The sequence below is a fragment of the Vipera ursinii genome (genome assembly GCF_947247035.1).
Source record: "Vipera ursinii genome assembly, chromosome: 14".
Classification (NCBI taxonomy): Eukaryota; Metazoa; Chordata; class Lepidosauria; order Squamata; family Viperidae; genus Vipera; species Vipera ursinii.
Window position 1 is genome coordinate 2,191,022 of NC_139527.1, and position 16,114 is coordinate 2,207,135.

A 16,114-nucleotide genomic window follows, 5' to 3' on the forward strand; every position below is an offset into this window, starting at 1 on the left:
CTGGTCCATATTTACCACGGCCGGTCGCCGTGTGTCCCGAGCTCGTGGGATTCCCCCTTTTTTGCGACCTTTTGGGGAAGCCTGATTCGCTTAACAACCGGGTTACCAACTTAGCCACTGCAGCGATTCACTTAACAACCGAGGCAAGAAAAATCGTAAAAAAAAAGGGGCCAAAGCTCACTTAACAAATGTCTCCCTTAACAACAGAAGTTTGGGGCTTAATTGTGGACAGGAGAATTCCCAGAAGGCAAAGGGGTGGTCTGTCCGGAAACCAAGAACACAGCACACCTGCCTCCAGGTGTAAAACATCCATAGTCAAGCTTGAAGGGATGCAAAGTCAGGAAGCGGAAAGCTGATGCCGCTTATGTTTGCTATAAAAATATCTCTTTTTTTGTTGTTGTTCCAAGCTACGCAGCACACCAGCTCCAGGACCTACAGTGTCATTCTTCTTTTCTTTATTTTATTTTCATTTTTCCTTGCGAGCAGGTGCACAACCCCGGATTTGGGATAAAATCCAAATTTCAGCAGCGCCCAGCACTTTGCAAAAACAACAACAACAACAACAACAACACACACACACACACACACACACACACACAAAAGCCACCTCTTCGGAGTAAATGACAAGTCTGACATCCATTTGGAAGCCCTGCCCCCTGGTGGTTGATCATCACATTACAACCAGGTGGCAGAAACGTGGTTAAATTCAGGTGAATGGATCTTAAAATAAAAACTGTTGCACGAACAACTGGCAGAGAATGAGTCTTGGCAAAATGTGACACCAACCTCCTGCAGGTTAAAGCAAAGAAACTGGCACAGCAAGCCATGTTTGTATATAGCCTGGCTAGGGAGAAGTTCTGTGAAGATGCCCTCCAGCACAAGTCCAAAAGCTGGGAAGTCAAAACTTTTGATCTCAGTGACCAACCCAAATTAGATCCTGAAACATTATCCTGGGACACGTATATTCACCTTCATTCGTAAGGAACATGCAGCTTGCTATTGTCAGGCGTTGTATGAATGCGAGATTCTTTAAAAAAAATGTATCAAAGGCAGACTTTCCAAAATGTGGCATAGTCTCCTTTATTGCCTTGGCAAATGCAATACATTAAAAAAAAACAGTCAGACTTAGAGCAAATTAATTTCCAGCATTCAGTTGTTTTGTGCTGCAAGATTTCAAGAGGAAACATCGACACTGTACTGGGTCTTTTTTAAAAAAACAAATATTGACTGTTAATATGCACAGGTAATTTACCCGATTAGAAATCTAAACAGGGTAGAATAAGCAACTGAATCAAGAGATCTTTTGTCTATGCAGAGTGGAGAAAGCATCTAAGTCTGGATTTACAGGTTTAGCATACCGTCGGGCCAAAAATGACTTTTTGAAAGCAGCGCAGCTGGTGCAGCCCTCTGCTAAGCAGGATCAGCCTTGGTTAGTATTTGGATGGGAAGCCAGTAGGAAATCCCAGAGCTTAGGCTGGATTGAAGGGATTGAAGGGGGGGGGGGTTGCGTCTTTTCCTTTTATGCCCCGCACAGGTGCCCGTTTGCCCCGCGCAGGGGTGAATCACGGCTCAGAAGCCGGCGGACACTCTGGTGATGCTCTGCCAGCCCACGGCTGTATTTTCTCTGATTCACCAGCTCCCCGCCTGCTTCCTGGTTTCCTACCCTTGCGGTGACTCACGGTGCCTTTCTGCCAAGCCGGGAGTCCTGATGTGGCTATTATTAACTGCGATATTCTTAGAAGTTTCGCTCTCTGTCTCACACGGGGGAGTGGGGGGAATCGGGACAGAGAAAGGCGATGCCCGAGGGGGGGGGGGTCTCTTCAATTTTTGGCAACCTGGCCAGGGCCATGGGGAGGCAGAGGTGGCAGCCAGGATGCCTTGGCAGTACAAGGGAAGAAGCCGGGCATAGCCTGGGAAGGTGGGAGAAGCTGAGATTCAAAGGAAGGCAGGGGAGCAACCGGGATACAGGAAGCAGATTGATTATTTATTTATTTATTTATTTATTTATTTATTTATTTATTTATGAGTCCTTCGGGAGAAGGGCGGTATATAAATCAAATAAATAAATAAATAAATAAATAAATAAATAAATAAATAAATTTATTTTGGTCCCTGCAGCAAAACAGGCCCTTCCCTATTCTTGCAGAAAAAATTACACGGATGTGTCAGTGAAGTTCCTCGGGGATGGAACTCACCAGACTTTTACCTGACTTGATTTAAAAACAAAGCAAAATTGAAAAGTATGATGTTGAGGGCGAAGGTTCGTTAACTGAGATTGTGGGTTGGTTTCCGAACATTTAATTACCAGGTTAGGTAACATTATTCAGCGGAGATTAGGGGATATCAGTGTCCGTGTTCTGTTTAGGTATGATGTTATGAAGGAAGCAGAGAATTGGGAATTGTTTTCCGGGATCAAAACTATTACTTTTCTTTCTTTCTTTCTTCTTTCTTTCTTTCTTTCTTTCTTTCTTTCTTTCTTTCTTTCTTTCTTTCTTTCTTTCTTTCTTCTTTCTTTCTTTCTTTCTTCTTTCTTTCTCTCTCTCTCTCTTTATTTCTCTTTTCCTTTCTTTCTTTCTTTTCTTTTTTTCTTTCTTTCTTTCTCTTTCTCTCTTTCTTTCTTCTTTCTTTCTCTCTCTCTTTCTTATTTCTCTTTTCCTTCCTTTCTTTCTTTCTTTCTTTCTTTCTTTCTTTCTTTCTTTCTTTCTTTCTTCCTTCCTTTCTTTCTTTCTTTCTTTCTTTCTTTCTTTCTTTCTTTCTTTCCTTCTTTCTCTCTCTCTTTCTTTCTTTCTTTCTTTCTTTCTCTTTCTTTCTTTCTTCTTTCTTTCTCTCTCTCTATTTCTTTATTTCTCTTTTTCTTTCTTTCTTTCTTTCTTTCTTTCTTTCTTTCTTTCTTTCTTTCTTTCTTTCTTTCTTTTTTTCTTCTTTCTTTCTTTTTCTTTTTGACTCCTTCCATCTCAGATTCAAGGAGCCTCCTGGGATCGCATCCCCAACTTCTCCCGTGCAGCTGCTCCACTTTGGAAGTCAATATTATTCCGGAGGAACTGCCAAGGGAAAACATTTCCTGCGACTGGGCAGAGCCAGCAGGCTCTTTGTGTTGTTTATTCTCCCAAAGCGGGAAGCGTGACAGGTGGATGGCCAGCTCTGAGTGAGGGTGTGTGTGTGTGTACAGGTGTGTCTTCCTGGTCCAGCCTCCGGCCTTTGATAGACCTTCAGGATTTTGCCGACTATTGAGTTAAGCTAAAATGGGTTTTGCGCAGATGTCTGAGCAGAATTAACGGAATCACAGAATCACAGAGTTGGAAGGGACCTTGGAGGTCATCTAGTCCAACCCTCTGCTCAAGCAGGAGACCTATGCCGTTTCAGACAAATGGCTGTCCAGTCGCTCCTTGAAAACCTCCAGTGTCAGAGTACAGGTGCTCGCGACTTACAACGGTTCATTTAGTGGCCAAAGTTACAACGGCGCTGGAAACAGTGACTTATGGCTCATTTTTTCACACTTATGACCGTTGCAGCATCTCCGCGGTCACATGATTTACATTTGGAGCAGCTTGACAACTGACTCATATTTATGACGGTCGCAGCATCCCGGTGCGTGTGTGTGTGTCACGTGATCCCCTTTTGCGACCTTCTGAGCAGCAAAGTCAATGGAGAAGCCGGATACACTTAACAACCGGGTTACTAGTCGAAGAGCTGCACTGATTCACTTAACAAATGTGGCAAGGAAGGGTCATAAAATGAGGCAAAACTCACTTCACAAGTCTCTCACTTAGCCACAGAAATTCTGGTTTCCATTGTGGTCGTAAGTCAAGGACTACCGTACACTCGTCCTCAAAGTGTGGGCTCAAAAAGGCGGGGAGCCTCCAGAGAACAGAACAGAACAGAACAGAACAGAACATGAATTAGAATAGAACAGAATGGAATGGAAAAGATAAACAACGAATCAGCGAATAGAATAAAGAACAGTTATTAGAATTAGAACAACTTTATTGCCACTTTAAATGTACAGCAATCAGCAGGCATTAAAATGAGACTTCGTTGCATACAGCTCCCAAAGGGTCACCACCTCCAATATACACCGCATAAACATCACGATAAATAAATAAATAAATAGATAAATAAAATAAAATAATAAAATAAAATAAAATAAAATAAAATAAAATAAAATAAAATAAATAAAATAAAATAAAATAAAATAAAATAAAATAAAATAAAATAAAATAAAACTATGCATATACGCACATACCCACACATACCCACATGAGCAAGATCTTCTCAAAAATTTTTTTTGGGGTGGGGTGGCATCCCCGCATCGGACCGCCTTCAAAGGACCCCCTCCGGCTGGGGAGGGGCGGTTCTCTGGCCCCCTCCCTCCCACCCACCCACCCCCTTTGATAGCTGCCCGCTCCCTCCGGAGCCCTGGCCGGGAGCGAGGGAGGGGGGGCAGTTCCTGCGACCCCCGGGAGGGGGCGGAGGGGCGGCGGGGGTTCCCTGGACCCGCCTCGGACCCACCCCGGGCGGGGAGTCCGCCCCGGAGCTCCGCCCGCCTTGACGTGGCAGCGGCTGGGTAAAAAGCCCAGCGCGCCCGCCTCGCCTCGCTTCGGCTCAGCATCTGGATGGAGCCGCCGCTGCTTTGGCTGCTGCCGCTGCTGCTCTCGGCCGTGGCGCCGCTGCGCGCCCTGCAGCTGGACCGGAGCCGCCTGCAGTGGCTGGCCCGCGGGAAGGTGGAGGTGAGCGGGCGGCCGGGGCGGAGGTCCCGGCTCGGGGAGGGCTCCGCGGGCGCTTCTCCGGCAGGCTCTGCCCAGGTTGCTGCGCCTGAGCGCACGGCCGGGTCCTCGACTTATGGCCACAACGGAGCCCGGGCTTGATCTTGCTCAGGGTGACCCTGGTGGAGGGTGAGTCTGCCCCCCCCCCCCCGTTTTAACGACTTGTCTGGCCCCGGGTGAACCGCCGCAGTTGTGAGTCCTGCAGTTGTTAAGGGGAACCCGGCTCCCCCCTTAATTTGGTTTGTCAGAAGGTCACAAAAGGGGATGATCGCGTCACGCACGCACGCACACACCCACCCACCCAGACGCTGCGACCGTCATAAAGGTGAGCCGGTTGTCAAGCTGGTCCGAATGCAAACCGGCTGACCGTGGGGAACGTTGCGAGGGACACAAGGGTGAAAAAGGGGTCCTTAAGTCACTCCCTCAGTGCCCTTGTAACTTTGAATGGTCACTAAACAAAATGGTGTGAGTTGAGGATTGCCCGCACAATGCCAGGAGAAGCCGGTGGGCAGGGGCCCAGCCCAGCTGGTGCCCAGCTGCTGAACCTAGTGCCCCCCCCAGACGTGCTGGGCTTTGACGCCAGTCACCCCAAACCCCAGTGAGGGCAACTATGGGACTCAAAGTCCTGGGAGAGAGGCGCCCGGTTGGAGAAGGCTGGAGCAGAACGGCTACAAGGGAGGGCATCTAGACGGACCCATTTCTTTCTAACTTCACTCATTTCCAGTCCTGAAGTAATCAAACAGACCAGGTTCAGGCATTAGGCGAAAGAAAGTTAACAACATTAACCCACTTAGCGGGTTTGAACGCTGTTTCTAGGTTTCTGACTGGCCTTTTTAAGCCTGTCATGCGTGAACACAGCCCGGGTGACACAGGTAGCCCTTGAGTTAACAACAGTTCATTTAGCGTCCCTTCAAAGTTACAACGGCAGTGAAAAAAATGTCTTAGGACCATTTTTCACACAGCTGTTGTAGCATCCCCACAGTCGTGTGATCAGAACTCAAGACACTTGGCAGCTGTCTCACATTTATGACGGTCGCAGCGTCCCAGGGTGGTGGTGGTGGTGGTGGGGTCACGGGATCCCCTTTTGCAACAACAACTTAACAACTTTCACTTAACAGCTGGGTCACTCCTTTATCCACTGCAGTGATTCACTTAAGAGCCGAGGCAAGGCAGGTCGTAAAGTGGGGCAAAACTCACTTCACAAACGCCTCGCTTAACAGCAGAAACCTTGGGGGCTCGGTTGTGGACGTAAGTCGAGGGCTACCTGTATGGTGGTGCAGCCGCCAGACCCCTTTTCGGCCTGGAAACTCCCAGGCTGACGTGGCCCAGACGGGGCTGCGGTGAAGGAAATGGGCGGAGGGGGCCAAACACAATAAATCAATTACATGCAAATTGCATAATTTCCTCAAGGGGGTTCTGAAAATGGCCTCAATTACTTTGCTGTTGTTATTGAAGCAGTTGTTGATCTTGTCGCCTGGATCGCTCCAGCTGGGGTAACAACTGCAAGGTTTGCTGTGGGTTAAGGCAGAGGCCCCCAACGTCTTGGGCACCGGGGGACCGGTTCCGTGGAGAGAGTTTTTGTTTTTTTCCACGGACCGGAGGTGGTGGTGATGGGGAGGGCTGGTTTCGAACTCTGCCTGCATCCCTCGGATGGGGCTTTTGCTTGTTTGCAGCACGGCCTGGTTTCCGGTATGCTGCGGGACTGGTGTGGGATTGGGGACCCTTGGCTTAAGGCTTTCTCTTGCAGTCTGTATCCTACAAAAGCTGGATTCTCACAACGTGCTCAGCTGTGGTTTGCTAGGCGTGCTGGAATAAAGCCCAGTTATCTTACTTTATGTGACATTCTAGCCCTCAAAAAGGACAGAGCGCATTTTAGCTTAGTGTATCATATAAACCTGCCCAGATGGCAGAGGTGTTCACCAAAAGGGCTGGTTCCCCCCATGAAATGGGGCAGACAGTGGGAAACCCACAGAGGCGGTGAAAGACACCAGATCAGCTCATTTCATCCATCCAGCCATTCACGGATTTTTACGCGCTCCGGCTACACCACCAAGTGCGGGTACCTAAATTGGGAAATTTTAAAGAAAACCTTTCTTCTTCTGGTTGTTGTCTTCCCACTAATTGCATCTGTTAATAGGCTGGCTGTTAGTCATGGCGGAAAGCAGAGCCCGCAGCGCGCGGGGAACAGGCTGTTTCAGGGGGGAAAAAGAAGAAGAAAAAAGCAGGCCTTGGCTACAGTGAATTACAACAGGGTGTAAATTGCCAGGATGCAAAGACACCAGTGTGTTGGCCATGGGAACTGGAAATGAATTAGAGGAGAGGTGTGTGGGTGGGCGTTGCTGGGGAGCGTTGTTATTCAAAGTGTGGTCTGTAAAATTTTCCTAAAAAAAAAAAACGGTCCAGGCAACCGAATCCCTTCTCTTGTGTGTGTGTTTGTGTGTGTGGGGACTCTTTGTGGCACAAAAACTAATCCAACCAGTTGAACAGGGCTGTCCCTCTGACCGTGGCTTAGAAACACACTTTTGATGGTGCTCTCCTTTCCCCCCTCCCCCCAGAGCTGTGGAGGATGACGCTTGAACCGTCTGCCAGAGGTAAGCAACTCTTCGGATGGGCTCCCCTTTTCCCTTGGACCACCCGCTTCCCCACTGGAAAACCTCGGGTGTGGGTGTGGGCCAGCTTTGTTCAATACAAAGTTGGACGGGACCTTGGAGGTCTTCTAGTCCAACCTTCCTGCCCGTGCAGGAAACAGCCACCAGCCCGCCCCCTAACGGCTGATACCTCCTTTTTTTCCTCCCCCTAGGTAAAGGCCTTTATTAACGAAGACCTGCCTTTGTAGTATCCTTTGCTGAGTTTTTAGCCAGGCTCGCCTTCTCTTGGCTTCGTCCGCTACCTGGACGCGCTGCCCTTCCCGAATGAGGCTCACCGAGCCTCAAGCCACGGGACAATTCGCTGTGGGACAACTGAACAATTCGATTTAAGGATTTAAAATAAAGAGATAGGTTTAAATTTTTGCCGTTCACACGTCGTCCTGTCCCTCCTTTGGCATCCTTTCTGCTAGGAGTTCATACTGGCGTGAACTCTTGTCCCGCGGTGAGTTGCCCAGCTCTGCTGGACGGGGGGCTCCACCCAGACCCCTCCCCGAGTTAGTGCCGAGAGCAGTGCAGGTGGAGGGAAAAGTCGGCGTCCTCTTCCAGCGGCAGATACGGCTCCTTAACGCTCCACCTTAGCCACAACATGGACCTGAAGTACCTGGCTGGAGCGGACCCCGAACTCATCCTGCTTAACATTAAGTTTGAAGAACTTCAGGTGAGAAGGAATTATTTTATCCCGTTTGTTTTTATTCTGCGATCAGGCACTGCGGTCATGAGTCTTTGTTAACAGTCACAGGTTTATCCAATCTGGATAAGATGCCGCTCATGTGAGCATTGTCTAGAGGCAACCCAGCTGTCTCGCCGTGGTTGTGGCCACAGGATGCTAGTCCCTGCAGATTTGCCTTTTTAATTTGCAGAGAATCCCGCTGAGTGACATGACCCGGGACGAGATAAACCAGCTGATGCAAGAACTGGGATTCTACCGGAAAGAAACGCCAGACTCGCCTGTTCCCGATGCTTTCCAAATGGCGCCTGCTAATTCGCTGCCACCGGATGTGGAAGCAATGAAGAACAGACGTGCGAAAAAGGGGGCGGGGAGTCCAGACCTATAGAATTCAATGTGCTTTGTTTGTGAAGGGTGCCTCTTTGGAAAGAATGGGAAGTCTTGGGGCATTGGGAATATCTAAATTATCTGCAACTATGTAGATAAGATCTCCTGTGGTTCACCCAGGGTTGAACTGTGCTGCCGGAGAAATTAACATTTAGAGAAGATTCAAAGGAGAAGGAAAAGGTGCAAAACAAAAGGCAGCCACATATATGCAACCCCCGGGCCTGTTACAAACAGCCCTTGACTTACGACCACAACGGAGACTGGAAAAACCATTCTTAAGCAAGTGCAGTTGTCAAGCAAGTCACCCAGCTGGCCGTGACCTGTGACTTTCCCCGTCTGAAGCCGGCTGGGAAAGGCTGCGAACGGCGATTGTGTGACTCGCAGGACACTGTTGAGGGCAAGCCAACAACCAACAAATCACAACAGCCCTGGTAATTTTGAACAGTCGCTCCACAAATGGCCGTAAGCGAAGGGACTGCCTGTAACTCGGGACGAAACTGACTGGAAGAAGCCTCAAGGGATTCCGCCCTTCACCCCAAAACTGGCACCCTCGCACAAGGCACCACACCAGGGGCCGCCCCCGTGACCAGCACTTTCCCTCCAGGTGTGCCTCACCTGTGCAGGACAGGATGAAGCCCTCCGCAGAAAGCTGTTGCTGCTGAGGGCGGATGGACACGTCCTCTTGGGCTGGGGCGCTCAGCCTGGTGGGGAGCAGGTCGCCGAACCCCAACTGGTTTAGGGTAGTCACAATAAAGGTGGCCTCTGTCAACCGGCATCTCGTTTTCTTGCAGACTTTCCACTTGCTGACACTCCCTGCCAAACTTTTACCGCTTGATCACGGGCCCACGTTTGGAAGTCCCTTTACCCCCCCCACCTCCTAAAAAAATCAAGGTGGCTGGCTGGATGCTAGATCTGCCGGGGTTGTGTGTGGCCAATCTTCAAACTGAAGTCTTGAACGAATGGAGACTGGTTTCGTTGGCCCAGTGTAGCCGGTTGCCGAGGAACTTCTAGAGCAAAGCGTGAGGGTTTGTATTCTTCTGATAAAATTTCTAGCTTTTTAAAACGAAAAGCCTTGCGCTTTGGAAAGAGAAAAGCTCACGAGCCGTCGGATAGAAAGAAGTTCGAATCCTGCTAAAAGTTAACTCACCTAACTGACATTATTTGGGTTGTTTTTTTTTTAGCATTTTAGGGTGGCGTCCGCATGGCGAAGGCAGGGAGGAGGCAGGGACCACAATCCAAACATTTTATTGCCTTGCTGGTGCTGGTACATTCTTGTGGGTGGTGCGAGAAGGATTACAATCCCGGTGGGGTGGGTGGGTGGGGCCAGCCGTGCACAGGGACACAAACCACGGTCTTGCTTCCACCCCACGCAGCCCCAAGGACTGGCCTGCCCCACTTACGAGTCCCTCAAGGGAGTGGGCAAGGCAGCTCGTGGTGGATATGCCAGAGGAACAGCACCGCGGTGGGAACCCACAGGAATAAAACTCCCCATCTGGGTTCTCCTTGGTCACGAGAGGCAGGCAGGCAGGTCGGTAGGACCCCTGGCAAGAGGCTGATGGAGCCAAGTGGCACGGAAAGAGCCCCTTGGAGCTGGCACAGCGCCCTCCTCGCCCCCCCATCACATGGCAGGGCTCGGTTTTGGGGGGAAAAAGCACTCCTCCTGTTAGCGTCTTCTTGCAAACCGGGGAAAGTGCGCGATTCCACGATCGACCGTGGCACACAAGCGCCAAAGGCTACCTCCCTGAAGACCGAGAAGCGAGCTAATTTGGGATGGGTGGGGTCAGGAGCACAGCCCCCCCCCTCCTTCGCTTCCCACGCCCGGCTCCTTCACAGCGGGAAGCAAGCTTTCTCTGTGTCGAGAAAGGCGCATGCAAAAGTGAAACACACGGTGGCTTATCGGTTAGAAGTTTGGGCTTTGCTGGGTGGATGGAAAAGGCCACTGTCTCACAAGGGGGTTCGACACGCGGACCCCCGCTTGGATTTCCTTCAGTGTGTGTGTGTGTGTGTGTGTGTGTGTGTGTGTATGTCCCCAGGGATGAGGGGGAGAGGAGAAAAGCTGCTGCCGTCAAAAAAATAATAATAATAAAAATAAACCCACAACACAATAACTTACAAGGGACGATCAAAAACAACCTTGGTATAAAAGCGTGTGTGGTGCAAGAGCGGCAGCCAAACCTCTCAGTGGTCTCCTTTCCGGGCTGGGCGGCCTCGCCCGACTGGCCAACTGCCGGCCTGCGGTGTGGGGGTGGTGGGTGGGTGGGTGGGAGCTGCTAGGGCCCCTCAAAGAGGTTCTCTGCAGGCAAGAGAGGAGGTGGGGAGCATGGGGGAAGCTGCCCCCCCTTGCCTACCCGCCCAGCCTTTTGGGGAGTGGGGCAGCCTGGGAAGAGGAGGCGGCGCCTACAGGTGTGACTGCCGTCGCTGAAGCTCGTGACGTCGCAGGTGGTTGTAGAGAGACTGGACGTAGGTGAAAACACACTTGGCGTCCGGCCGCTTCCCCATGATCATCATATCCTCCACGTCCACCAGCGGGACGCAGTCCACCAGCCTCCTGCAAAAGCCAAGGGACACGGGTTCAAATCACCTGGAACGAGCAGCTCCTCAGCTGGGATTGGGACAAGGATCCAGGATCCAGCTTGCCCTCAGCCCTGCCAATGGCGGTGGGCGAAGAAGCCATGCCCTTGCCGGGGTGTGTACTTCCGAACCGGACTCCCCTCCCTCAATTAACCTTCCTCCCCCCCCCATTCTAATCCGCCGCCCACTCCCCATGACGGCTCTTTTTTTAGACCGTTGAATGCACTCAGTTTAGGAGGGTGTCAATCCACGTGACAAAACTATTCGACTCGGCAAGGTTTTAGCACGGGTATCGACTTTTCACCTGCCGAGGAGGGCCCAGGCACTCTGACAAGAGAGCTCACCATCCCTGCATCCTTCGCTGGAGCAAAACACCCCTTACAAAACAGACAGACTTCTAGTCCTCAGTGAGGCTGGCTGACAAGTGAACGAACGTCGCAGTTTTAAAGCCATCAGGCTCCTTACGATTAGCCTTCGGAGGGAGGGAAACAGCCAAGGGCAAAAGGCAAAGCAAAGGACCAGTGGAATTAAATCCATAATCCCCAGCCAGAAAGGTGAAAACTCCGGGATCTACAGTTCTGCTGCTCGGAGGGCGCCAGGTTGGTGCACACCAAACAATTACAGGTAATTTTCACTTACCAACGGCCTTGTTTAGGGACCATTGAAAGTTACAATGCTGCAAAACACTCCCCACCCCCAAGCTTTGCAACAGGTCCTCACACTTATGACCGTAGCAGTCCCGTGATTGTCATTTTTGCACATGTCACTGTCGGCTTCCGACACTGGGGGGAGCCGGTGCAGAAATGGCACATCCCGGTCACCTGGCATCTCGCTTAACAACCTGCAGTGACTCACTTAACAGACTAGGAGAAGTAAGCCCGTCGTGGCAACGTGGTTTTCCTCTTACTGACTGTAAGGGGAACGCAGTCGACAGTTGCAATCGTGGTCACTAAACGAGGGCTACTCGTACTTCTGAAAGCACTTTGAATCTAGCAGTTATTTGTTTCTCCCCCCCCCAAGTGTAATCAATCACGCTGACAGTATTTCTTTTTTGGGGGGGGAAACCCCTTCAGGGAATTTGTACCCTGGGGTTTAAATCAGCAGGGCTGGCACCAAATAAAGAGACAGGTGAGCACAGGAAGGTGAAGCTCCCCTCGTGCAGGTGGTGGGCAAGCACGAAGCCCCATTTGTGAGTCAAGGACGCACGCGTGTGCCGCTCGCACAAATGGAGCCGTGCACGTGGGCCTGCCACTCGCTCCCCTCCGGTGGGCACTAGGCCCCCCCAGCTGGAAAGGTTGAGGACCCTGTTCCGAGTCCCTGGTGTGTTTCCTCCCCCCGTAAGCGTTCAAGAAGGGAATCCCCGTGGCCGCTCCTTCCAAAGGGACCTTTTCTACTTCCCACTCTAGCTGACGGCCCTCGCCTCTCCTGGTGGTCTCCCATCCCAGGGCTGATCAGCCTGAAACACCCCCCCAAACAGGGCCATTTCAGGCCCCAACTCACACAAAGGGCAGCTGAGGGGGGAGGGCGAGAGAAGAGTTGATGGGCAGCCCCCCCACCCCACTCCCGGAGGCAGCGGGAGAAAGGCCTGGTCCAGCTCCAAGCAAGCCAGGATGCCCTTATAAAGCCATTGTTTAGCTTCCCAGCCTCCCAGGAGAGCGGAGGAGATGCTATTAACAAGGCCAGCCTGAGTCAAGTTTTCCAGCTCTTCCAAGACTTATAAGGTCTGGGCAAGGCACGGCGGTGTGTGTGTGTGTGTGTGTGTGTGTGTGTCCATCACCTGTCTGGCTTCTGCCTTTGCCTGAGGCCCTGGAAGGTCAGGGCCTTGAATTGCCTCGGGGTGTGTGTGTGTGTGTGAGTGTCTTTGAGGAAGCCCCCCAGTTTCCAGGCCAAACCGCCTTAAACCTGGGGAACTCCTGCATTTGTCGCCCAATGCTTGCAACCTAGCAGCTGAGGGCACCCCTGGAGTGTGTGTGTGTGTGTGGGGGGGGTTTGCATATCTCGCCGGGAAGCCCTGCAGCCCCAGCCCCTCAACACCCCTCCCCCCCTCGAAAACAAAACCAAAAACAATCAATCCCAGGAAAGAAGGAAAAGTTCTCACCGTAGCGGTGCAGAAAGGAAAGCTAAGACTTTTTCGTCTTGACCAGCCCTTTCTGAACTAGGCAGCGATAGAACTCCTGGATGTACGTGTAAACGCACTTCCAATCCGGCTCTCTCATCCGGACCATGTCTTCCACGTCCAGCAACTGCGGGCATTCTGCCAGGGTCCTGGGGGTGGGAGGGGTGGGGGGAGGAGGGGTCGTGGTGGAGCGAAGGGGGAGGGGAAGAGGAAGCCAGTGATCACAGCCCAGACAAATTTGGGGTGGGGTGGGGTGGGGGAAGAGAGAAGATAAGAAAGAAATCGGAGAAAAAGAGAGAGAGAGAGAGAGAGAGGAGAAAGAGAAAAAAAACACAAGATACGTAAATCCAGTTCACATACTCGGTGACGAGACCCACACATGCATGCAACAGGGGTGAGCAGGCACGGACTGTCCACCATGCCATGCAAACGGAGCAGGAGGTATCATGGTGCCAACGGATACGGGGGTGGGGGGGGGTGGGGGGCTCATTCCTGAGTGAGATGCAGAGGGTGGGCCAAAAATCCGGACTGAACGGCCGGCACAGACAGACAAAAGACAAAAGAGAGGTGGAGAGGACAGGAAAGCCAGCGGGGTGCTCTTTGCGCTCCCTCTATATGGCGACGTATAGAAGAAGGGATGGGTCCCATCCTGCCACACCCCCTTGGGAATGGGCCTCAGCACGTCTGGAGCGCGCGAAGCCGAGAAAAGCGAGGAAGGATTCGGGGTGGGGGGGGCAGCAGGGGGAGGGAGACAAGGCAGAAGCTGCACAGGAGACCCCTGAGTTTGGGCCGTGGGAGCAGGGCCCGCTGGGTCTGACAGCCCACTCCCTAGAGACCCTCGGCGGAGGAGAAGGGTGGACAGCGCGCCATTCTGCAGCCTGGAAACAGAACAGCCCCCCCCCCTCATCTAATTTCCCTTGAGACCCCGTTGGGTCAAGAAGCCGCAGAAGGTAGCAGAAAGGAAGATCCGGGGAGAGGGGACTTAGGACCCCCACAACGCACTCATACAGGCCCATCCGAGGGCCTGGGGCAGCGTGGATATTGGTCACGGGCAGCCGAGCGGATCTGTGTGGCCCCCCACCCCCGGTTCAGACCGGTTGAAGACCGGCGCCAGCTCCGTTCTGCCAGCCCCACTTTGTTCACAAGACTGCCGGACCCACCGCTGTGCCAGGGAAGGATGATAAGAAAAAAGCCTGGGGGGGTCCCGAGCTGAAAGGGACGGACAGAAAAACAGCAAAGGGAAAGGAAAAAAAAAAAGAAGGAAGTTTTCCCCCACCATGCCTTTCTCTGCCGGAGCAAAATTCCCAGGAAAGGCAAAGCCGAAGAAGCCGTGCCAGCCGCTCCGTAGGTCAAACAGGCTCTAGGACCCCCACCCCCACCCTGTCACACCCCACACCCCAAAGCTGCAAGGGGAGCCCAGCCAGTCTCAGACAGAGGTTGCAGCTGCTTATCGCCTTTGGCCAATGATGCCCTCCCGCAGCCCCCTGCCCATGCTCAGCTCCAGGCAGCGATGCGTGCGCACCCCACCCATCTGAATGCATCCCGAGGGCCCCCCCCGTCTCACTCCTAGGGAAGGAACTTCCAGAGAAGCCCTTTCACTGAGAAAATCGTCCCAGGGACAGAGGTTTCGGGAATCCCAAGTCAGAGAAATCCAGGCGCACGGCAAAATGCTCTGGCTCGCACCGTATCCGTCCCAGAGGCCTCCTGGCGGCAGGAGTCACAACTGCAGGTGGGAAACTGCAGCGACCCAGCGCCCTGGGCACGCTGGCGTGCAGGGTTCCGTTTCTGAACAAGTGAGTTTCTAGTCCTTATGGTCGCAGTGGTATACGGGTGGCCCTCGAGTTACCGCAGCTCGTTTAGCGACTCTTTGAAGTTAACAACGGCACTTAGGAAAAAAGTGACTCGTGGCCGCCTTTCACGCTGAACGCCCACCGCGTTCAGCGTCCCCAGGGTCAAGTGATCCAAATCCAGAGGCTTGGCAACTGGCGTGTACTTGCAGCAGTTGCAATGTCCTGGGTCACGTGACACCCCCCCCCTTTTGGCCCCCTTCTGACGAGCAAAGTCAAAGGGGAAGCTGGGATTTACTTAACAACTAGGGCCAGAAAAGTCGTAGAATGGGGCGAAGCTCAACTTAACGGGTGTCTCGCTTAGTAACATTAATTTTGGGGCTCCTGAAAAAAAGCACCCGTGGAACGACCGTGACTTGGATGAGCGAGAATCTCCACAGACCTCTAGAACAGGAAGCAACCTCGCAGCTCTGCGGAGAATCCCCTGGGGAACTCTCTACCACTGCTAGGCCAGGGGCTCTTCCAGGGCCCGGCAAAGCCGAACGGAGCAGGCAGGGGGGATACCTACTCGGCTGCGGAGAAGGCCTTCTCGAAGTTACGCCTCCGGTCCTGGGGCGAGAGCTGCGCGTAATCAAAGGCCTCGGGGAAGAAGTTGTGGACAAGCGCGCAAAAGGCCATCCCGTCGCTCCAGCTGGAGGAGAAGTTCTGGATGTCCACGTGCTACGGAGGGCGAAGAGAAACAAGGACCGTCAAGAAAGAGACGGGCCAGGCGCGGTGGGGCCGGGGAGGCGGGCAGGCGCTCACCTCGTAGCCCCGGGTCTTGGCGCGGCACCAGTCCAGAAGCATCTGCTTGATGGTGTTGGCGTTGGGGACCCCGAAGCTGGAGGAGCGCTGGACTCCCACGCGGGCCAAGGCCGGGCTGGCGGGGCTGCAGAGGAGGCAAAGCACACGTCTCGTGGCTGCTCCGGGGTGGGTTGGCTGGCCCAGCCCCTGCAGAACGAGCGCTTTCCGATGTTGCCCAGTACGGTGGCCCCAAAGTGTCACTTGGGAGGGAGGGAGGGAGGGAGGGAGGGAGGAAGGAAGGAAGGAAGGAAGGAAGGAAGGAAGGAAGGAAGGAAGGAAGGAAGGAAGAGAAGAGAGAAGGAAGGAGAAAAGAGAAGAGAAGAGAAGAGAAG

At 52.6% G+C, this 16,114-nt stretch overlaps 2 protein-coding genes across 3 annotated transcripts in view; one reads left to right on the forward strand and one right to left on the reverse strand.

The window, feature by feature from the left end:
• The first annotated feature begins 4,472 nt into the window (after positions 1-4,472).
• On the forward strand, positions 4,473-9,234 carry SELENOM (selenoprotein M). Of its 2 annotated transcripts, none has more exons than XM_083373776.1 (5): positions 4,473-4,727; positions 7,319-7,354; positions 7,564-7,598; positions 7,991-8,069; positions 8,272-9,234. In XM_083373776.1, exons 1-5 carry the CDS (start codon positions 4,614-4,616, stop codon positions 8,464-8,466), a joined length of 459 nt encoding a protein of 152 aa, XP_083229902.1. In that variant the 5' UTR covers positions 4,473-4,613; the 3' UTR covers positions 8,467-9,234. The 2 variants fall into 2 exon arrangements, with proteins under 2 accessions (XP_083229902.1, XP_083229903.1); XM_083373777.1 differs by having other exon boundaries at positions 4,599-4,727; positions 7,251-7,354.
• Positions 9,235-9,700: 466 nt separating this feature from the next.
• The window catches only part of SMTN (smoothelin), a 35,376-nt gene continuing 28,962 nt past the window's right edge, over positions 9,701-16,114 (reverse strand). Inside the window, 4 exon segments of the mRNA XM_083373660.1 lie at positions 9,701-11,013; positions 13,135-13,301; positions 15,508-15,659; positions 15,744-15,867. Coding sequence (XP_083229786.1) covers positions 13,157-13,301; positions 15,508-15,659; positions 15,744-15,867 — 421 coding nt within the window. The 3' untranslated portion in view covers positions 9,701-11,013; positions 13,135-13,156.